This window comes from Cydia pomonella, chromosome 13 (assembly GCF_033807575.1).
Source record: "Cydia pomonella isolate Wapato2018A chromosome 13, ilCydPomo1, whole genome shotgun sequence".
Classification (NCBI taxonomy): Eukaryota; Metazoa; Arthropoda; class Insecta; order Lepidoptera; family Tortricidae; genus Cydia; species Cydia pomonella.
This window is the reverse complement of record NC_084715.1, coordinates 13,796,278-13,820,101: the sequence shown is the minus strand read 5'-3', so window position 1 is coordinate 13,820,101 and position 23,824 is coordinate 13,796,278. Positions and strand designations below refer to the sequence as shown.

The 23,824-nt window shown below is 36.3% G+C and overlaps 2 protein-coding genes across 3 annotated transcripts in view; one reads left to right on the top strand and one right to left on the bottom strand.

Moving 5' to 3' along the window:
• The window catches only part of LOC133524280 (integrin alpha-PS1), a 119,719-nt gene that overhangs the window by 39,629 nt on the left and 56,266 nt on the right, over nucleotides 1-23,824 (bottom strand). The gene's annotated exons all lie outside the window — the stretch shown is intronic.
• LOC133524534 (KRAB-A domain-containing protein 2-like) lies at nucleotides 1,939-10,591 on the top strand. The gene is made up of 4 exons (XM_061860619.1): nucleotides 1,939-2,920; nucleotides 3,362-3,487; nucleotides 4,336-5,075; nucleotides 10,481-10,591. Exons 1-4 carry the CDS (start codon nucleotides 1,960-1,962, stop codon nucleotides 10,589-10,591), a joined length of 1,938 nt encoding a protein of 645 aa, XP_061716603.1. The 5' UTR covers nucleotides 1,939-1,959.

Genomic DNA, 23,824 nt, shown 5'->3' with positions numbered 1-23,824 from the left:
GACTAAATATTTGATATTTACCAGTTTCAGTTTCGTTGAAGGAAAACATCGTGAGGAAACCGTATTAATCCCAATAAGTTTACCCTCTGGGTTGGAAGGTCAGATGGCAGTCGCTTTCGTAAAAACTAGTGTCTACGCCAATTCTGGGAATTAGTTATCAAGCGGACCCCGGGCTCTCATAAGCCATCGCAAATTGTCGGGACAACGCGAGGAAAATTATTATAATGTTTACTCTGTCGGCAATTCGATAAACAAAATCGACTTTGTAACTATTCTGTATTCGTTGTTATTATACATTCTAAGAACTGGAAAAATAACTTAAAGGTATCATGAATTAGGCACATACTAATGAATCCAACTATGTAATACTACTTATTTAACATACGCAGGGACGTTACATGTACAGTAGTACTTACACGTATGTAGTTATTTTATTACTATCGAAATCACAAAAATACTTGCCAATTATTTCTGAAACGAGTACGGCGTGTGCTTTCCAAAAGCCGCCTCTATGAATATTCTCCTTAATGAACACTTCGCAATCTACGTGGATATCGACTCAATTCTTATCCACGTTAGGTATCAATTAAGAACAAAAACGTTAATCCTCACTGCTTCCGGGTTAGGACCTGAGACTTCGACTCGTTTTATCCAAGAGAATTGTGACTTTAATTTCCGTAAGAATTATGCTCATTGGAGATCAAACTTATATTGGTTTCTCTGGTGCTGGTGCGCAATGGCAATAACGGGTCTGTATTGTTCAGTCACGTTTGCTGCCAATTAGCTTAAATTCCGACGAATATGGGAGACTCTTATTAAGGTCCGTTAGGTATATTATTAAGCACGACTCGGGCCGTAATACAGGCACTAATTGACAGGAACGTCGCGTAATGTAAATGATTGATAACAAGCCTTTCGCTGCGACTGTATTTGCATGTTAAGTGCAAGATACCTTATTTATGATGGGACAGCCGTTGATAACACTGGGGATAGTCCTGTTTTGCGGTATTAAACATAGTTTTTATCATAGCTACAAAGAGTAAACGTCTGAATTACTACTAATTACGTCTTAGTTTGTTCAGGAAACACAAAATACATAAAAAGTAAAGTATGTATATATATATATGTAAAAAAATAAACGATATCGTTTACTTTTTTAAATATGGCCATACTTTGCTTTGACTTGTCAGTGTCATATCATACGTCAAAATTGGGAAGCTAGGTTATGTAGATTGCAGTGCCGCTTTGAATAATCGCCGTTATATTTTATTGATAAAAGAGTGCCTAAAGCAAGAATAAACTTTAAATGTCGTTTCTTTGTTTACAGGTCGGTATTGTTAATAATAATTACATACGAGTACAATGTTGATTCAAATAAAACCTTGTAGTATTAAAAATAAATCTTTGTTTACAGAGCAACACATGAAGTTATTCTTTGTTTCAATTCATACCAACAAAAGTGAAATCATCTTATAAAACGACATTTAAAGTTTATTCTTGCTTTAGGCACTCTTTTATCAATAAAATATAACGGCGATTATTCAAAGCGGCACTGCAATCTCAATTCATACCAACAAAAGTGAAATCATCTTATATATATATATATATATGTTATAGTCAAAGTCCGATACACAGTCTCTTCGCGGAAGGACTGGTTTATCCTAGGTTTGGCCAAAGCCATCAGGCAATCCCCGAAATACATTTCAATTTCGCCCTTTGCCTGAAGTATTTTTAGTCAAACCCAGGAGCTCCTAACTTTTCAGTCAAACGTCGAAAGTAAATTATTCTGTTTCGGTTTTGGCCTAGTCAATCCTAGAAGCGACTGCAAAACTCGGTCAAACGTTGATCTGAACATGTTTAAACAGGTTCATAATGTCTCTCGCGGTGTTCCGACCGATTGTTTTGTCATTTCATGTTCGTTCATTGAGCGTGCGGGCGTGTAATTGTGTAAAATTGAAGATGAGTGAATCAAACGGTGTTGTTGTTACTAAAAACGTGGATAAAGAAGCTTTAAAAGTAAAGTTTAAAGAGAAAATTTCTAATTTGAATAAAAATAAGTGTTCATTTCACATAAAAAACAAACAGTTGTATGAGCAGATTATCAGTGAGGTAGAATCCGCTAAAGTAGCTGAAAAGAAAACGTCTTTGCAGTATCGCCGTCTCAAACGCTACGACGTTGTTTGTTTTGGGGACGAAAAAAAATTGATTAAGCCATTGTCAGATACAAAAAATATACAATACTACGTTACGGATGACGAGTTATTCGATGTGATTGAATGTGCTCATCAGGAATGTGGTCATGGTGGTAGAGATCTCACATTGAAAGCTTTAAATAAAAAGTATGCAAATGTCACAAAAGAGTGCGTAAACTATTACTTGGATTTATGTGAAACGTGTCACAAGAAAAAGAGTCAGCCTAAAAAGGGACTCGTCGTTAAACCGTTATTATTTAAAGAGACTCACGCACGGGGACAAGTGGATCTTGTAGACATGCAGACGTGTCCTGACCGTGATTACAAGTATATTTTAAACTACCAAGATCATTTGACAAAATTTGTGATTCTTCGTCCCCTACACACAAAAACAGCACAGGAAGTAGCGCACAATCTCCTTGATATATTTTGTACTATAGGTGCGCCTTCTGTGCTTCAATCAGACAACGGACGAGAATTCGCCAACCGTGTCGTAGAAGAGTTAAAAGTAATGTGGCCCGAATTGTCCATAGTGCATGGCAAACCACGTCATTCTCAAAGTCAGGGAAGCGTGGAGCGTGCAAATCAGCATGTACAGCAAATATTGTTCGCATGGATGGAAGATAATAAAACTAATCGTTGGAGTGAGGGCCTCCGATTCTGTCAACTGAAGAAAAATTGCGCATACCATCATGGCATAAAACAATCGCCATTTGAAGTGATGTTTGGTGAGTATATTAGGGCGCGTTCTGATGACCCGCGCCCGCTTCGCGCTCGCCCAGCGTATCAGCACCCGCGTTTAAGCCGCGTCTAAGCCCCTTTGTGTTGTATGTAATTTGAGTCTTATGACACTTCAATTAGATCTCAAATTGAATTTATCGAAGTCCACCCGCGCCCGCCCCGCGCTTGACCCGCGCCTGTGCGCGGGTTGTGCGCGGGCTGCCGCGGGGCGAGCGCGCGTACAGTACAACGCGTGTGCGGGTTCTGCGCGGGTACGATACGACGCGGGTCAAGAATCTGAACATGCCCTTACAGGGTGTAACGGGTAGCTAGCCGAAACTTACTATGAGAAAGTCCTTTCATTCATCCTTTCAACATGACCAAACCATCTAATAGTTTAACTGCGAAAATAGAATAAACTTAACATTTTATGAATTCTTTTTTTTTAGGACGAAAAGCTCATGTTGGAATTGAAACACTACCAGATTCAATAAAAAAGGTTCTTCAGACCGAGGAAGAGTTAGAAAACGCTATTAACTCGTCTGGTGAGAAGCAGAATAATACTGATGACACTAGTAAGTAGCAACAAAAACCGTTTCAAATTACTATATTTTTAAATGTCAGCTGAGAGTAGGCGTTCCTCGAACATAAATTACGCGACGCGAGCGCTGCGCAAACGGTACGCTTGCGTCGCGTTCTATGAGCGGCCGGCCGGCCCATAGTGCGTCAGTCAGGCAGCTGCAATGCAACGCGAAGTTTTTTTTAAATTATAAAATAGGCCCGCACTTGTCTGCCATCTCACCGTGGTAAGTGCACGCCAGTACAATTACTGCATGCTCATAAAACGCGACGTAATCGCCGGGTTGTCGCGGCGCTTACGCGGCGTTCGCGTCAAGAACACGTACGCCCGGCGAATGCTATGTGGGGACACCCTCACTTATAATTGCTATTTACATGTGTAATCTGATTTAGCTAAATAGGTACTTAAGTATATGAATTTTAATATAAGATAGAAAAATATTTAGCTACTTCCACACGAGAAATGGCAAGTTATGCAGTTGTTAAGTGCCCCGCCCGCCCGCCCCCAATTTAATGCAATGCAAGCGATACAATGCACTTGTACCACCACCGTTAACTTTTCTACACGTGTTTCGCCCCTAATAACGGTCTAACTGCTGCTGAGGATGCCCCGTGTAGGGGCGAAACACGTGTAGAGAAGTTAACGGTGGTGGTGGTGCAGGTGCATTGTATCGCTTTGTATTGTATTAAATTGCGGGCGGGCGGGCGGTGCACTTAACAAATGCATAACTAACTTGTCATTTTTCGTGTGGAAGTAGCTAAATATTTTTCTATTTTATATTATGATCGACTTCTGCAAAATAACGCCTGATTCCATTAATTACTTATATAAATTTTATTTTAGTACAAAGAAATGAGATGGAAATACCTGGACCGTCGTCGTCAACTGTGAAAGAAGATACTTCTGTCACAGAAAAAAATAAGGATCACCATATTGACAAAGTTCCTGGATTGTTGCCACTAAGAAAGGAAATAAACTCTCCAACAGTTGAGATAACTTCTTCAGACATCGTTTGTTGTATTTGCCAAAAAGAGAGCTCCGGCGCACATACGTGCATTATTTGTAATCAGGTCGTGCATGTTATTTGCACTGACAGCACACTTGGCGCAGACTATGAAGGCTTCGGAAGTAAAGTTACATGCATACGTTGTGCGCAGACAGAAAATATAAAAAAAAATAAAGAAAAGGCGATAGAAGGTCTTCAAGCTCAGGCTGATATTATGAAACAATTATCTGATCAAAAATTTCCGCCAATCGCGATTGGAAAAACTGTAACCTTACCTATTCCCAGCTTTGACAGAGCCAAAGGAGATGCTCGAAATGTTTTGGGTATCATACAAGATAAAACAGATGATGGTTTATACAGAGTAGGCACGAAACACGGGACAATAAACACACTTTTTTCGAGGAATCAAATAAAAGAATGCAAAGAAAAATTTCTTAAGATCGAAGATGTGCCTGACGTTCGGCTGTCTCTTAGAGAAATCAGTGCAAAGGATTCAAAATTTGGAGGCCAAGGCTTTATAAAATGCCACTGCAATAAAAAATGCTCTTCAAAATTATGCAAATGTAAAAGATCTAATGTATTGTGCAATTCTAAATGTCATAATGCCTCACCATGCCAGAATAAAGATTAATTTTTCATTTTAATTACCTAAGAAATTATTAAAACAATTAACATTAACATTAATGCCTCACCATGTCAGAAAAATGATTAATTTGCCACTTTAATTACCTAAGAAATTATTAAAACAATTAACATTAAAGTTAATGCCTCACCATGTCAGAAAAATGATTAATTTTCCATTTTAATTACTTAAGAAATTATTAAAACAATAAACATCAAAATTTTAAAAATGTTATTTTTTTATACCTAATCTTACAAACTAACCTCCGTATATTCCAAAGCATTTATTTATTTATTTTATACTTTATTGCACATCGTACAAAAGGCGGGCCTAATGCCACACAAAGCATCTCAAATATAAAAGTGAAAATCACGTAAGCTGACCAATCAGGTGTCAGAACTGGCAGAGTTAAGCGGTTCTTAAGACTTGAAAGCTGCTTAAATGATAAAATGCTTCCAAATATACGAAGATAAGACACTTCATACCTATATCGGAGTTTGACTCGTCAAACCCCGATTTAATAAAATTGTGTTTTGACGTTTGCCTGACCAAATTAGTCTCTCCCAGGTTTGACGAAAATTGTTTAGTCAAAGGCCGAAAATTTACATTTGTTTGGGCTTTGACTAAGTCATTCAGTCTGACCTGAGGATTGACCAGTCCAACCTAGGAGCGCCAGAGCTTCGGAGTTTGCCTATAACATATATATACTCACGCCATGCATGTACTTATGTAAGAACGATCATAAACCTAGCACCCAAGCCTGTGAGTCTCAAACGCGCAGGCGACCCAGGCTACTCGCACGCTGACTCGCCAAATCAAGACGGTCAGTCGGTATCATCGGGCGAAATATATATAATGCAGTACCAAATGAGATACAAGACTCAAAAACAGATTCAATATTTAAAAATAAACTAAAACTGTTACTTTTAGATAAAGCTAGTTACAGAATTGATGAGTTTACAAATATGCGTGTTTAATCTTAGTCTAGTTTTAAGATTACTTTGCATGCTATTGTATAGCAAAATATGTTTTTGTACTGGAATTTTTACTTACCACCACCATTGTACCATATTTTATGCGAATAAAGGACTAAAAGGTATGTAATAAAAAGTTATACTAATAGGTATGTAACTATTTAAATGTCTCTTTCAAGATATTTGAAGTTAATTACAAATTTGTATGCAAAGAACCGAGTTGATGAGTCAAATTACTACTATTTGATATGAAGATTAAGTGAAAATAACCGTTAATATAGCGCGTAAAGGCAGTTAAGTTTGTAAATTTCCCGAGAAGCTAATTCCTGTTAAATAAACATATCTGTTTTTAATCTCAGTGTAGGTATCTCACTGTGATGGTGAGCGACGAAGGTAAGTATTCATCAACATATGATCTTTCGTTGTAGTTAGGCAAAATAATGGTTTCGTGGTCGCCAGTAGTTCCGCGCGAGTCGCCCGCGCCGCTTCATAGCCGATAACGCCCTGGCTCGCTAATTGGACAAAATTTATTGCACATGCGTATCAGAAGCCCACTAGCCGCTCCCTATATAACCTGCTCGTTTATGGACATTGAATTTCAACAAAAGTATATACAAATACATATATAGATACGAATAGTTGGGTTACTCGTAGTTTAGGTTAAGGTTGTTGCGGAAAAGTACTTCGGCGTTCCTGGGACCTCGGAGGCGGCAACAGAGGGGTTTTAGTGGGTAAACCATGGGTCTCATCAGCCTATGGAGGCCCGCCCCAGCGCCTGGGTGGTACGCGGAACGCATTTTCCCTCTTTAAAAAAAGGTTAGGTTAGGTTAGTAATATGTTAGAGCTATTCCGTGAACTTTTCGACTAAAAATACATATTCACCTGATCTCGAACTTTGGAGTGCTCACTACTGACACCGTCCCACACAATAACTACGCGAAGACAGCAATACGGCACCTCATTGTCCAATAAATTGTAAATAAAACGCAACCTCCTAGATCAGAGATATCGAATGCCGTTTTACTTTGTTCACTTTCGTCCCAATATTTACATAGAAAAAGAGTTAAGGAAAGTTTTATTATAAATATTAGGCTATAAATTTAAACCATTTTATCTGACACGCTGATCAAGTCAATAAAAATATCATAAGTCAGATTAATGTTATTAGAAAAATCTCTCAGATAAAATATTTTTGTATATTTTGCAACATTAGGTAAGCTTCTCGCAACTTGGTCTGCATATAATAATGATTTCCGTAATAAAAACTATCCTATGCAAGGGAAAAGTCCCAGGACTCAAAATATCTTCATACAATTTTTATTTATTTAATTTGATTCGGCAGTTTAAGCGTGAAGAGAATCACTTTCGCATTTATAATATTGGTAGGGATTCGAAAAATATAGCCAAATCTTACATATTAACAATAGTGATTTCTTACTTGTACTAAGACTATTTTATTGCTATGACAAAATTCGAGCTAATTCTAAACAAAAGTAGAGCAACGAATGTCATGGTCTTAATATTTACCATAGATAGGTATTTTTCTGTGACTCCATGCCAATAAATAATAGATGTTTCTGCGTGCTGGGTATATTCTAGTCAACACGAATATTCCTCATTCGACCCAGAAAAAGGCGGGAAAGCGGCCCTTCTTTAATCGATGACTTTCTATTTTTCTACGGCGAAGTCAATTCGAAATCCGGACGTGGGCGAACGCGTTCGGATATTTCGTAACGGACTATCCCTAGCCGTGATATCCATTAGTTCGCTAATGACACTCGCGCGCGTGCGCTTCAACGATACCTGTACATCAAAGAAACCCAATCTTGGCATTTACGAGGTACAAGCACTAAACTAACATGCTCAGTCTCGATAACCAACACTACTTGAGCATGACTTTTCAAATGTATTCGTTACCACAAGGTAGGATAAATAGCACAGGTATGTAGGTATAGGTATACACTTTCTCGTTTGCCCTGAAGATTATTTTATTTTATTTTCAAAATGCATGCAGCCATTTTATATCTGCACTCACACACAAGTTTATGTTGGCAAACTGGTTAGTCCGGCAAAATCTAGTTCTTAATAAGGTGATGTTTCGAAGGGAAAACTTAATTAAATGCAAAACTGATAAGTAATCTCTCTCTTTGCTTCAGATATGAATCAACATGACATTCCTGTTTTTCTCCACAACAATAAATCTTTACTTGGCCTAGAATCCAACTTAACAATTTATTGATGTCCCCGAGCGTGATAAATATAGCACTGTCACACAATCTTATGAACTACTTTCTGGAATATTATTATGCAGATATACATAAAGTGTGTCATTTCTCTGAATAGAAGAACAAATTGAACCATCCTTTTCATTTGCTATCAAAATTACAGTCACACACAACCTTACATGGCAAAATATTAACATACAATCGTTGCCTTATGGGGAAGAAATTTAGACCAAATTATGTATGACATCATGCGCAATTATTTTATTTGGTATTGCGCAATATCGATGCAGTTTTGACAATCCCTTACATACCTGTCTTTAGTGAAAAAAAATACCTCGTAGTATTTCAAGTAAAGGGGCTATCGCTACGACTCCGAATTTTTCGAATAACCTTTAGGAGTAAATGTCGAGCTGCTATTTTGGTGAATACAATGGGATGGGCCCACTAATATCGTTTGTACGCTTTACATATCCGTTAAATATCGGTTGATAACTATTTAATGTTCGTTCCTTCTTACTGGCTGATATTATTGATACCTAATTAGGAAGGCACTATAATTTTTTAATCACACTTGCTCGAAAAAGATCTTATTTCATGCCGGTGTACTGAAGAACAAAGGCCTATATTGTTCCCGCGGGAGTTACGGATTGTGAAAAAAAGGTATAACTCCCTAGGGAGCTATATGTTTTTTTTTTGTAATTATGTCACCTATTCATACAAACCGAGTATGAATGACTTTTACTTTTAAAATACTGACTTTTATATTTTTTTATGTTTAATATTATTTAATTTGATTAATTTAACAGCCGTTTAAAATATTTTTACATAGTTTTCACTCGTGGCTGAATGCCGAATAGGTATGTGCCCTCGATGCCTAATCTGTCTTGAAATTACAAAATGGCGAACGAATGTTTGATATGTCACCGTCGTTAAGAATTATTTGGCTTAAAATTTAGTTTTTTCTTCGCTTCGTGTGATGAAAAATATTGTGTGTAACTCCGGGGGTAAGAATATTGCAAACTCGGGTCTTTAATTCCCTTCAGCCTGCGGTTTTCAGTTTCACTTACCCCCCTCGTTGCACAATGTATTATTACCTAAGTAACTATAGGTATAGGTACATACATTAGAAAATCTTATTATGTGTGTAAAATATTATTTGATTACTTTAGCTATGCCTGAATATTTCCATATTTTCAGGCATGAGGTTTAAAACGTTTAATTTATTTTGAATTGATACTATTATTTAATTAACTATGATAGGTTATGAACAGTTTTAAATTACGCTGTTCATGGCATATATTCCTTTAAAAAACTTTTATGGTCAATCGTCAAGCAAGGCTTTATTACTTTTTCCGGCCCGGTAATAGATTGAAGCTCTCTATTTATTATTTCATCAAGCCCACAAACAGTTATCTCCTCGTTGTTTCTCAGCTGCGATCGGAATTAGATGAACGAACTGTAATAATCACGTCAACACCTCCGCGGCTAAAGCTCCGGATCGATTGGTTGCATCTGAATGGTTGAATTAGTCGAACGTTGATAGTAAAATCTATTATGATACAGTGGGCGATGCATATTATGAAGAATCTTAATATATTAATGTAAATTACGGACATTAAACCCTTAAAACCAAACTACAATAAGATTGAAAAGTAAAATGATCGTTCTATTTATCAAGAATATTTTTGAGAAAGTCAAGAGAAAGGTGACATTGCTGAATGGAAGGTACTAGTATCGAAGACAGAGAAGTCAAGAGGCTAAAATAAAGCTAGCCCCATTACGGAGTTAAATACTTATCCACTATTTTTGATTAAGAGAAAGTTTCATATTAAAAGTATTCTAAACACAATTAATTTTAAGTTAAAATATTACACAATTTTTATAAATAACTAACTATAAAACTTAAAACCTAAATCTAAAATAAATAATACTAATCATAAAATAGAAAACAAAAAACTATCTCCCTTCGGCATCGTGCCGTAGATGCTGGATGCATTTCCTCGCAGTATTGCAATACAAATTCTTTGAGCGAGGAAGCTGCCAGCTGCTGTAATCGTTTTGGATAGTTCGTTAAACAGGTTAAGGGCGCTCGGACCCCGCTAAACTTGAAAACTGCAACATAAAATGTTTTCTTCCATTATATTATTATTTATCCTTGAAGATAATAGTAAACGTGCTACTGGTGGATCAGTGTCTCGAAGCCGACCTCCGACCCGCGCCGCGCCGACCGCGGCAGATTACGGCGTTGCTGCATCTGCCGTACAGATGTTAATCGCGGTCCTTTCTTCTTTTACGGCTGCTAATACTGCCTTGTATTCACGACGTAGAAATAACACTAAACGATGTCTATTACACGTTTTATATACAGAAAATGTATAAAGTTTGTGGCAGTTCCGTATTATTACAAATATTTTCATTTCATTGCGTTCATAACGATCGTCGGGTGTATTCTGTGTATGTTATTGAATAACTGAGTCTACTGCTTTATTTCACAATTTTATAGTTTTTATAATCTTTAACCTGAAGTAATAAAATGTCCTAAACCGTGTGGTGCTGTCAAAAGAACGTTTCTTTACTCCCGGATCGATTAAAAAGATGAAAACAAATGTTAAGTGCCGCGTTGCATCTCGTTTCATGTAGGTAATGAATCACGATGTGAGAAAAGGCGATTGCTCTCATTATTATGTGTATGTGAGTCACGGAGAGGAAGCGATATTTCATATGGGGATGCACTTGTTCTCATTTCAGGAACTATGGAATGTTTCATGATAGAGTCCTAAGTATAGGTACATGAAGATTCTTTAGGATAGTAGACTTGCTGTTGGTATGCAAATATAGGTATATGTGTAGCCCAAGAGAAAGTAAACGGTAAAGGAAACTAGTCCGTTTGTATTGTATACACGCGATGTTATTGCTGTTGCGTGTATTTTTTTATATGGTAAGTAACAAAAAAATGGTAAATACGAAGCTCAGAAAATATTCAATTTATTAAGTGAGTAAAAACAATGGCTGTACTGTGTATAGGGTAAGTACTTCAAGGTATTTATTTTAAAAGATTGTAGTTAGAACCGCCCTACCGGATTAACCGAATCGTCAGAGCATTTAGAACGGATATGTATAGCGTTGGACAAACATACGGCACTAATCACAACAGCACACAATGCTATTGTTTATTTCATTATCCGGGCACGGAAACTGTACCGCGTGGCCCGGACTGGGTGGTCGGAAAGAAAACCTGAGAATCTTATACATACATCGTTTGCATAGAAGATACATCAAGCCAAAAACGATGCACGCGAAAACAATAACGTTCGGATGATTGTACTTGTACCTACAATACAATACAATATGTATTGTATTATATGTAATGCAACATAACGATATTGTAATTAAGAAAGCAGAGAGAAACATCGTACAAAACTTGTCTATAGCTTGACACTACGTATACGTACGTATTTTTAGCATTATAAAAAACCGGTCAATTGCTAGTTCGTTTTATTCGCGCACCGAGAGTTTCGTACAAACTTAGTATTATCTCGTATAGCTATAAAGGCGAAAGAGTTTTGATCAGAAGTATGTATACTAAGTATAATTGTGTAGAACGCCATCTATATGCAAATTGGCTAACTAATTTTCGTATTAAAAAAAAAAAAATTTTTTAAGAAGAGATGTCTTAATTGTAATCTCTTAGAAATTTCAAGTGTAATAAACACACGTAAAGTTGGTTCAATTGCAAACTGAATTCGGACATGTTTATTGTTAGTAAAAAAAAGTTACCAAGATAGAGGTCTGATTATTTTTTCCTGTAAAATTTATAATATTGTTAATATTACATTTTATTTTTTTCTATTAAGTTCGGAGATAGGGGGGTGGTATTTTTTTTTCACATTTTCCTCCATAAATCATTTTTTATCCACGAAAAAAAAGAAAAATTAATTTGGAATGTACAATTTGAGCCCTTTCAAATGATCCCCCACTTGACCTAGTCACTAGACTTTGAAATTTTTCCCTCTCTTCATATTGGGCATTTTCCATACTTAATAATAAAAAATAAATAATTCTTTCAATACGAGTATATCTGGGTTAGCATTGTTCATATCTATTCTAAATTTCTAATCGATAGCTTAAGTGGTGTGATATTTAGCGTTGTGATAGACAGACGGACGGACGGACAGAGTCGCACCATAAGGGTTTCTTTTTGGTACCGAACCCTAAAAAGGTAAACAATCTTGACTTGTATTTTTATTGAAAAATGCTATTTAAAAATCAGTAACTATTACTTATGCAAACAAAAGAATGCTGTAAATGAACGTATATGATTGATAATTGTTACATACAGGGAGACCTTCGCCATTGGACAAACCCTAAAATCCCACATAGGGTTACTTCTCAGGACGTCTTTGACGTTAATATTTTTTTAATTAGAACATAAGATAAAAAAATGTTTTTTTAGGAACAAAAGTTATTTGCAATAATCGACAACAAAAAGAAACACACTGTGTTAATCTTTGGCAGTGTTTTTGACAATTTGTTCGAAATATTTGATAATTATGACATTTTTCAAAAGTCAGAAGCTTATTAGTGTCATATAAATAAAAAAGATAATCAAAAAGGTCGAAGAAGGTTCCATACTATTCTTTGAGGATATTACCTTAGGAGCTACTAACACATACAGGCTGCTCCAAAGTAAAAATGGTAATTTGTTAATTTCTTCGCTACACCGGTTGTTATGATACTCGTACTTTGTACACTGGTTCTAAATACCCTAATGCATATGTACATTTCGGCTTTGTCCAATGGCTAGGGACACACTGTATAGGTATGCTATGACTTATATTTCAAGTGTTTTACAATAATGAAACACATTAAAATTAAATCACTTATCTTTTTTCTAATGCTAAAAAACCTACTTATAACTAGTATAAAGATTTCTGTGACTATATTAGTCAAGTTTTATACCCAGAACAAAAAAAATAGGTACGTTCCTAATGACTCAAACAGACCAAACATAACACCGGAGTAATTTCAGAAGGCATGCGTTTTAGTTAAATGCTACTTTATCTACTACCACCCACAATTTAAAAGTTCCTAAGCACAAGTACTTGACAGGAAGCACTTGAACCCAGGCCAGCCACACTTCAGCCACTCGAGACTGTAACACCTTAAATAGATTTTAATCTGCCCCTAGTTACTTGATCTGACCACTTGAATGATACAATTTATGCTTTGAACTTACGCTACTTTGATAAACAGTTCTAATGTTAATAATGTTAGGTTACTACCCATATTGAAAATTAAGTTGAATAAAAATTGTTGATATTACTTGGACTCTATTGTCGGGATGGTTTGATTCGGATTTAATTAATTTTTATCACTAGTGGCTCTGGGAGCTGTTCTTATACATCGCTAATTTTGCCATTTTGAAATATTTACTTAAAATGAATAGACAAAAAAACTATATAATTAGTACCACGAGAATCGGTTGGAAAATGCGACCTGTTGACGAGAACATCCGCACATATGAAAAAAAAAATTACCCAAGCTGAAACGGAGTCCTTCGCTTCGAAAGTGACATGAAATGTATGATGCTTTTTCGAAATATTATTTAATTTAAATTATCTACTTTGATGACCCGGGTACTTCCTTAAACTACGTCCACAAGAGATAGGTATGGGCATTGTGAATGTCATCTCGCTTTGTGTGGTAGGGCACAGCACAGCGGATGTCATTCCAGATCCAGAACCTTACAGAAAACCGCAGCCAAATAACACTAGACTTCTCATAGTGTTGTGTTCCTGCCGGTGAGTAAGGTTGCCAGAGCTCAACGAGGGGAGGGAGGGTTGTTAAGGTCGGCAACGGGCATGTAACTCCTCTGGAGTTGCAGGCGTACATAGGCTACGGAGACTGTTTACCATCAGGCGGGCCGTACGCTTGTTTGGCACCGACGTAGTATATAAAAAAAAGACATTAATTAGGAAGACTAAAATATACATAAAAATTTACAAAATATTTTTACTTCAGAACTAACGGGGTAAATGATGCGGCCGAAGGTAATTTTCAAATTTACCTTGTATGCGATAAGTTCTGTATAGTTCTTAGAAATTTTGTAATTATTGCAATTAATTTGCAAACAAAATAAGGTTTAAACATAATTTAGCTTTGCCTTCAACCTCTAAACTCAAACTCCATAGTACAAGTCCAAACGTCATGGCAGTTAAAATATATAACCAGCTTAAAAATGATATCAAGGCTCAAAAAAATTACAAACAATTTAATAAAATGTTGAAAAGACTTTCTGATAAATAAATGTTACTACAACTTACAGGACTTTTTTGATGATGATGTAACAGACACCTTCTAAGCAATTATAATTAACTATAATGAAGAAAAAAAAAAAGATTAAATCAATAAATTAAATAGCTTAATTAAAATAAAAGGCCATCCCGTACCTCGCAGCGCGTCTATGATGGTCATTGGTCACGCTTATCATGTGATAACGATAACATAGAGCATATGTCATTATCTGACACCGCTCGATGGTGGGAGGGTACTTTGGAAGGTACCTAGACGATAAGTAGATTTTAAATGTTATAGTTTACATAAATAATTATCTGCTATCAGACCAATTCGAACATACACTGACGTCAGAATGATATCTGTTTGATGCCATATATTTATTGTGCATTTCGCTCGTACTTGTCCATATATGTATTGGTGCGATCGAGAGGCTCGATAACTAAATAACATCAAGCGGCCCGATTCAAACTTTAAGATACATCAAATATTATTATACCATATGGGTCGAATATATCAGTGTCAAAAGTAACGTTTCTTCAAACGAATACGTCATTTTGACACTGACATAGCCGATCCATATCATATCTAGGCCTAATAGGTATTTGACACATGTTAAAGTTCGGATCGGGTCGATCGAGGCCATTTGGCAAGCAGGTACACTGACATCGTAATTATATCTGAATGATGTTAGTTAGCTATCGAGCGTCTCGCTCGCGCCAGTACATATATGGACAAGTACGAGCGAAATGCACGATAGCTAAATGATAACAAATAGATATCATTCTGACGTCAGTTAGTATTGTCTAATTACGTATAACGTAAGGACGCAAACATATTCATAAAGAGCAATTGTTTTATGTTTGTATTTCTAGACTCGCGTCTACATTAGGTACCTATAGGCATCACAAACGTAAACTTAGAACTGCTTTAAGGGGCGCAATTGGACGTAAATGTTTAGCGGCAGGCGGCCCTGTATAACAAGAAGTCATAAAGAACACGCCGCGACGTTTATGGGTACGTTCCCACACCGATCCAGTGTCTGGCTAATTTTGCACAGGATTGTAATAAGATCCAGTGCAAGAGCTGCGTTTGGTCAACCACCCAACTGTGCTTCTGACGCAGTTTTAGCTTTGTACTAAAATACCTCGCATAAACTGATTTTTGCAGCGATAAACAGAACACACCGGGAGCCTAAACAAGATAACAATCGTTGTTAGTTAGTTAGAACTTCTGGGCATTTCGCAAATCGACCACCATTGTGTCTATTTTTCGTGAAACGAGGTACGCTTCTCTAACCAATCCAGCTCCTCCACGAAGCCTAGCAAAGTTTTCAGGTTGCTAACTGCCGCTCCGAGGTCCCTAGGTATTTGGTCCTGTATACTTCAACCTGTTTGCAGTCTAGGAGAATTTGTTTTGTTGTTTCCTCTTCTTTCATGCACGCTCTGCACATGGGGATTTCTGTTTGATTTCTATTTTTTCTTTTCGTTTGTTTGTCCATGTACGATTGCCATTTTGGCTAGACCCCATGAAATGATATTTGCAAGCGATTATTTTGGGTGACAAACGAGATTCTGGGTTCGATAACACAGCGAGTGTACACGACTGTATCGGTATTAAAGCTCTACTTTATAGCTGCTGTATTTACTCAAAAATAGCTGCAATATTAATAAATATCGCCTAGTATTACTATTACCTAACATTTGAGGCGTAGTTTATGTGTCAATAAATATTATTCCCTTTTGTATTCGGATCGATAAACTTCCAATGGTTTTTACAACCATTTGTTGCCACGCTTAAGTGTTCAATCAATCGTACTCACATATCTGTACATTCGGCAGATGCATCGGATAGTTGTAATATGACATTGTTCGCAGCAGGAACTCATCTACATACGTATCTCATTACTCTCGGAGTCTGATATCAACCGTCTAGAATGGCGGCGCCATAAAAGTAATGATGTAGCACCATTGTAAGAACTAGGTCGCATTGCAACCAAAATAATATTCTTTGAATCGTTATAACTAAGCAAACTGATGGTTTATACTCATACCTATCATTTTAGGCAGTAAATTATCAACTTTAAATCAAATTAAGTGACCGTGGCAATGTCTGAACCTGAATTGCGCCTGACCAACGCATTCTACTACTATGGTGTACCACTCCTACGCACATTCCACACAGTGCTAGCCGTGATAGGGTACTTGTCATTTTGTCTTATAAGTGCATATATAATTACAATGGGAGGGAGACGTTGTTACGTAGGCGACATACTCTGATCAGTTTGAGTAGACTCGGACTTTTAAATGATTTTTGGAATATGCACTACAAATATTACATAGCAAGATAGTTATAACTTGATACAACCTGATCCATATGCATGTCAAAGGACTTCCTCCCATCTAAAAAAACCGCAACTTACCTGAAAAAGAAACAAAATATATAAGTCATGAACTCATTCTATTATTTATGTCTCAACTATTGACACACTGAACATGGCCTCTTTCAATCTAAGTTTAAGTCTTTCTAACGAATCTCGAAGTTGTGATACAAATTATCACGTTCAAAGGGCAGTGGCATCTAACGCAAGCATCATCGAAAATTACAACCAATTCTCTCATACAATCAGATAGCTAATGAAATTCGTCGAGTATTGTCTAAACTGATTGACCTCGTGGCAAATAGGGCGGCTACCTAATTAATTAGGTACGTAAGTACACTCTCTACTTATTCGGCACATCGTGAGACTTTACAGGTTTTAGTTGAGCGTGAAATACGGCGATGCATGAATAAAAGATTTCCTTTGGCAGGATTGGTCCTTAGGACCCAAGGATGGATTTAAGCAATGGAACCACCAAGATTTTTGTTGTTTTTTGGGGTTTCAACTTTATCTTCTAGGTCTTTATCATTTAAGCTACTAGGACAAGTTTAGTATCGTTTTCGTATAAATTGAGGATGCTAAATTCATTTATGATATCATATTGACACTATTCCCAAGTAAAAACATTAAAAATATGAAAAAATATAACTTTTTTTTTATTACTCCTGGCGCTTAAGCTGCTGAACCTATTTAGATGAAATTTTGTATAGAGATAGCTTGAGTCCCGAGAAAAAACATAGGATAGATTTTATTCCAAAATAATACCTTAAAAGTGAAAAGGAAGGTGTAGGGGTAAGGGTAATCAATAACAGCTGAACTGATTTAGGATGAAAACTACACCTATATCCCGCCACCACCACCTATAGATACCTATATCTATATCGGAAGAGATCCCTTGAAGGGATATTTTCCTAATTTGTTAGTTCCTTTTATTATGTGTTTTTGTACAATAAAGAGTTCTTTGATTTAGTTGATATTAAACTTGAATTAGAAACTAATTAACCTAAATTAAAAAAAATATTAACATCAGACGTCTCTGACGCTGAACCCCCCTCCCACCTGCATAAAAAATGAGGGTGTCTCTACTTCTTAAATAAATCTTAGGGACATAAAGATTAATTCTGCCAAAGGAAACTTTTATTCAGAGAACGCAGTATTTGAACTTTTTATCGCTTGTGCAAATTATTAGGAACAGCCATGAAGAACCTAAAAATGTATGATTGTGGATTGTTAAGCCAAATAGAAATAAATGGAAAATACTTATAATCCTTGGATATTCGAGTATTTACTGATTACAATATATACAAACAAATATGAACTGTAACTTATTTAAGCTTTTTTAACAAGGCCCGCACAGTACATTATTTGCAGTTCATTAGACCACTTTAGCTTATTGATCTCGTAAAGGCATTTTGAGTGCCCCGAAATATTAAAGTAACGTTATTTAAAACAGGTCACACTTTGTATGACGCCGGCGTGGGTGAAATTACAGTTTCATCCAAGAACTGGCAGTTGATTGACTAACGTTCTGTAAAGAAGAGTAATGCTTGTTGATATAATAAGCCCTTATACTTTAATCTAAAGTGTTTTACCGCTTATCATAGGGCCATTAATTATAGTTGTTTCGGATGTACGCCTACATGTAAGCGTACTCGCATTTGATAGTTCCACATACATAATTATTGTAATTGATTTAAATTTAATAATGGTAGGGTAGAGATTGTATCGCGCACTCGTCGTGTGTAAACATTACAAATTGTATGTTAACCTCTGTGGAGCCACGATAGTTGATCTGATAGCGCGGAGATTCGGCGGCTGGCTTTGTTTGGACGTTTATCTTACAGCTTCAATCGTTGTTATATTAGTATTGTTTAGATTTAGATGCATCAAGAGTCCTTCCTCTGAAACTCTACATTTATAAAGAAAAATATATTACCTACCATGAGGGCAGTATAACGTTACAAATTTATAACAAATATGTACATGTTTTCTATAACAGCCATCAAAATGGAATCAAAGTGAATATCATATTACGGTAGCTTATAAACGGGTGTCCCACAAACCGAATCCCATCCACACATCCGCTGGGATTAAGCTCTTTTAGTTATTTTTTCATGGTACACCCATAGCATTATGGTAGCCGTAATAAGCCTGGCGGGATGAAAGACGCCATTTATGGCCGACGCGGTGTAGAGTTACAAACGACTACCAAACATATTTAAGGGAAACAGCTGGTGCTTAATATGGACATTTGTTTATAGTAAACCTAATTTAAATATATGCCTGTAACTATTAACGACGCGTTAGTGAATAAACACGGGCGTGAGAATTGTCGTTCCGCGGACGCATACCAAGGAAGCTGCCTTCATCTGTCATTATTTAAATAACTAGAAACTGCGCCTACCTCGCCTACTAACCTAGCTTACCTTTCAATAACATCGTACAATTTTTTTCTTTATTATTACCTACTTTTGTAGTTTTCCTTTGAATCGAAATCCCAATTTTAACAAACTGCACCTACCTCGCCTTCTCGTACCTTTGAAGAACATCGTGCAAAATCGCTCTTTATACCTACTCTTGTAGTTTTCCTTTGAATATAAATAATCAAAGGAAGCGTAAGAAAGTTTATATAACCTGATAAAACCCAATTTAAACCTAGTTGCAAGATCACCTGAAATAAAATATTTCGAGTAGAGAACACCAGCATTGTTTATTACGTCACGAGGACGACGACCCTCCCTCGGCTCGTAAAACTTACGATCAAGGAAATTCGCAGTCAAAACAAACTATACCCCTATACGTACGCGGAACACCGAATAGCTGAACAAATACCATCTCTATTGCTTTGGTTTTATATCTTACTTGAATATCGGTAAAGTAGGTTCCTGAAAAAGTTTCAGGAAAAGTTTTCCTCTTGTGACGCTGCAGTTTTTATGTAATTTATGGATGATACCACTTCAGATGGTTGAAAATACTTATTATAAGTATACATCTCTTCTTTACAAGACTAAAAGATAAATGGTTAACTTAGGTACATTAAAATATTGTCTGAGATTCAAATAGAATGGAGTGTAATGGAGTTATCCATCTTAGAAATTAAATCGCCCACACGTTTCTCTCTCATATATTAACTGTCAGGTACACTAGGCCCAGCCTACCGAGATAATCATGTTTGAGTTTGACTCTCTAATACGCTAAGATATATATAATATGTATGTGGATATTGGATATAGTTGCAATATGAGTTAAATTCCGGTACCAAACAGGAGTAAAAAAGGTGTATAACCTTCGTACAGGCGATTGAAGCTTATTTGTCGAGATTCTTAAGTTCACACTACTACTTATTATACTTAAAAAGTCTGATAATTACGCAAACCTACTAAATAGGCTTGTCTTACGTTTAAAAGTACAACGATATTGCATGATGAACACGACTTTCTGCACGAAGAGCGACAGGAAAATAATTATACGAGTAAATAGGTATAACAAATATAAGACCAGCCCGCGTAGCCAACAAGCCAATCGTTAACGTTCGGTAGCATAGCGTATAGTAATATCTCTCTATCACTTCCATATTAGTGCGACAGGGACAGTTGCGTTTCGTTCGCTATGTAGGTAAAATCATATGGTAGTATAATGTGTATAACTGTTAAATAAAATAATGATTTTGCAACTTGACAATATTATATTTTTAAGTCCAACATTTCTGACTAATCCGATCGAAATCACCGACTCACAAATCGAATACAAATGAATTATTTTCATTCAAATGATAAATAATCAAAACGTGCTATCAATATATTATTTAATAGCCTTCATATTGTGTCTTTTAACTTAATGGTTTGAATGAAATTTTGAATGAAGAATAAGCTCAAACCAAACTAAATCGCAAGTCAAAAAATAGAACTAGCATTTCATATGAGTACCGTGATTAGAATGCATAAGTTACCATTTAACATGATTACGTAAGTGCAGAATATACCTGCTTCCTTTTAAATATAAGGTGGATATATAGTTTTAGGCGTTCCTATGTAACAATGAGAGCCAATAACTATAGAAGTTTTAAAGTACGTTGGTTATGTCTGGCTCTGAATAGCGAAATCGTATTTTCTCTGTGGAAGTCACGTCATTAAATTGAAGCACGCCTAAAATTCTAAGTAGCTGTTTCCAATATTCGTTATTGAGTTACTGAGGATATATTTTATAGCAGGAAACTATTAAAACTTCGTAAATATATGAGTCAATACATACATTTATTTCTAGACAAGTAGGCAGAGTAAGCACATTTTATTTAATGGTATCGTTTAGTTCATAAACATATATTTTGATTCGATGTCACTTCCACTTTTGAAACAAAATTTGTGTCGAAGTCTAGTCACAGGTTCCACTTTGTCGCTTACCATAAGGACGAGATTGGCTTGTATTTTTATACGAATAACCTGTCAAAGCGTCCTTATGGCAAGTGAAAAAGTGGGGGTTTTCGCTTGGAAACGACACAAATATGTCTTGACTACATACTTCATGATCAAAATCAATGAAGCTGTTGATGCTGGAAGAGCACTTCAACCTTTTAAGAATAAAATCCAACCCTCTTTTTACAGATTGCAGTTAATATACCTACATAAGTGAGGATCATTTTCAATACCTTAGAGTAGCTAGGTACTTGATGTCACAAAGTACCTTTAAAAGCTGCACTCTTAAATTGATGTATGGTACGTAGGTATGTACCAACTTCCGATGGGTATGTTACTAGTAGAGTGGGGTTTAAACGGTTTAAAGGCAGTATAATGTTATGTTACTAACTGATATGTACCTAAAATAGAAAATTAGCTTATAAATACTATAATAACTTGTTCATTTTAGAGGTCGGTAAACACTTTACTTAGGAACGTATATCCTAAAAATATAGAATAAAGTTGAAAGCTCAGTAGGGCTAAGATGGTCAGCTCTTTATCATTTGTCACCATGCCTGTCACGTTCTAACAAGTATGTAAGCGCGAAAGTGACGGGCATAGTGATAAGTGATAAAAATGGAACCATGCTGCCACCGGCTGCTGCGTTGGTACGCCGGGTAACAAGTGGTAGTTACAGCTACCCTAATAAGTATAGGTAGGTAATATAGGCCTACTTATTTAATATGTCATCTTAATTTGTTGCCTATTTTTGTTTGATTACCGGTGAATTTCGATTGCACAAGTGCCAGCCAGACGCATGTCCACCTTAGCTACCGTAATCAGTTTACCTTGACTAGTTTTTTCCTTTACGCATTTTCCGATAAAGATCTTAAGCTCCGTTATTTAAATATGTTAATTCCTGTTGAATCTAGTAATTATGTACCAGCGAGTACTCGTAATTGCGTCGGCCACACAGGTTGATAATCGCTCGCGATGTCTTTGGGCGTGCTCTCCCGCCCCGAGCGCTCCGCACCGCCCATCGAATCTATTTTATTAATAAAATACCATTATTGATTAAAGTTAAATTGCATTTGTGTTTTTGTGTATTATTCTGTATAGTGTTGATCGAAAATAGTTGAAGCCAAGAAAATGGTATGTACGCTAAAGATCAGTTTTTTTTTTGGAAACTTCATCAACATCGATTTTTTCTAGCTAGCGGTATATGTGGTTATTCGCTACAAAACGAAAGACAATTCAGATAAAAAAGTAATATCATTTTCGTAAAATAACTTATTTTTTTGTTCTATTGTTAATCAGATATAAATAAATAAATATCAAAGGACATTATTACACAAATTGACTAAGTCCTACGGTAAGCCCAATAAGGCTTGTGTTGCAGGTACTTAGAGTACTTATTACTAGATTAGAGGTACTTAGACAAAGATATATAATATAATATATACATATGTATAAATACTTAAATACATAGAAAACATCCATGCTCATCACACTAATAAATGCCCTTACCAGGATTTGAACCCAGGACCATCGGCTTCATAGGCATAGACAGGTCGTCAGGCATAAAATTCATTAAGGATTGTAATAAAGAAAACCTACACATTTGTGATGCATTGTGGAATATTTCCTCTCTTTACTCGTATCCAAACTATTCAAAACGCAATATGTACTTACTTATGTAACACCGACATGTGGACTGATCAGCTGCTCGGAAACCGTTCAGCGTATTACGCGGACCACTGCACCCAGTAATTGAACGGGCCCAACAATTTCGTACACCTCTATTGTCGACAATTGTGGCTCGATTAACTTTGAGAACCTGTTGATTTAAAGCGTCAACCATGATGTGATATAATATAGACGACAACAATTGAATCGTTTAACTTTTTCAGAAATACCCGCGCTGACAGGGGTCATTGACGTCATTGATGATAACATCGACAGTGTTGAAATCCTCGAGATGCCTTTTATATTTAATCATTTAAAAAATTCATCAGGCGGGCCGTATGCTTGTTAGCCACCGTCGTGGTATTAAAAAAATTCACCATACAAAGTGAATTAGATTTTTATAAGAAAAGTATAAAACCAAATTCGTAATGCTTGTAAGTACTGTCGATGCTATAAAATTACCTTTGTTACAAATTAGCGCGGTTTTAATAAAGATGCAATGCCAATCCGTAACATACTGGATCGAGCATAAATATCTACACTCGCCGGTAACAAGCGATACAACAAGAGAAATTCAGTCCAACAGGATTATCATGCACGGGACTAACCTGAGGTTGCAGCAATGGTGGAATCCTCTCGATGTGACTGGTTCTTCTTACGTTTATCACCTTTTCTTCTTTCACACGCCGGCCGGCGGTACGGTTAATAGTCTTAGGCCTTTTGTCACGCGCGATAGAACACTAAAACACTT

Excerpts from the sequence above, each read along its gene's own strand:
- LOC133524534 (XM_061860619.1), top strand. The coding sequence starts at position 1,960 with ATGAGTGAATCAAACGGTGTTGTTGTTACTAAAAACGTGGATAAAGAA. Across the intron at positions 2,921-3,361 it reads GCCATTTGAAGTGATGTTTG|GACGAAAAGCTCATGTTGGA; the intron begins GTGAGTATATTA and ends CTTTTTTTTTAG. Across the intron at positions 5,076-10,480 it reads GCAAATGTAAAAGATCTAAT|ATAATAGTAAACGTGCTACT; the intron begins GTATTGTGCAAT and ends TTATCCTTGAAG.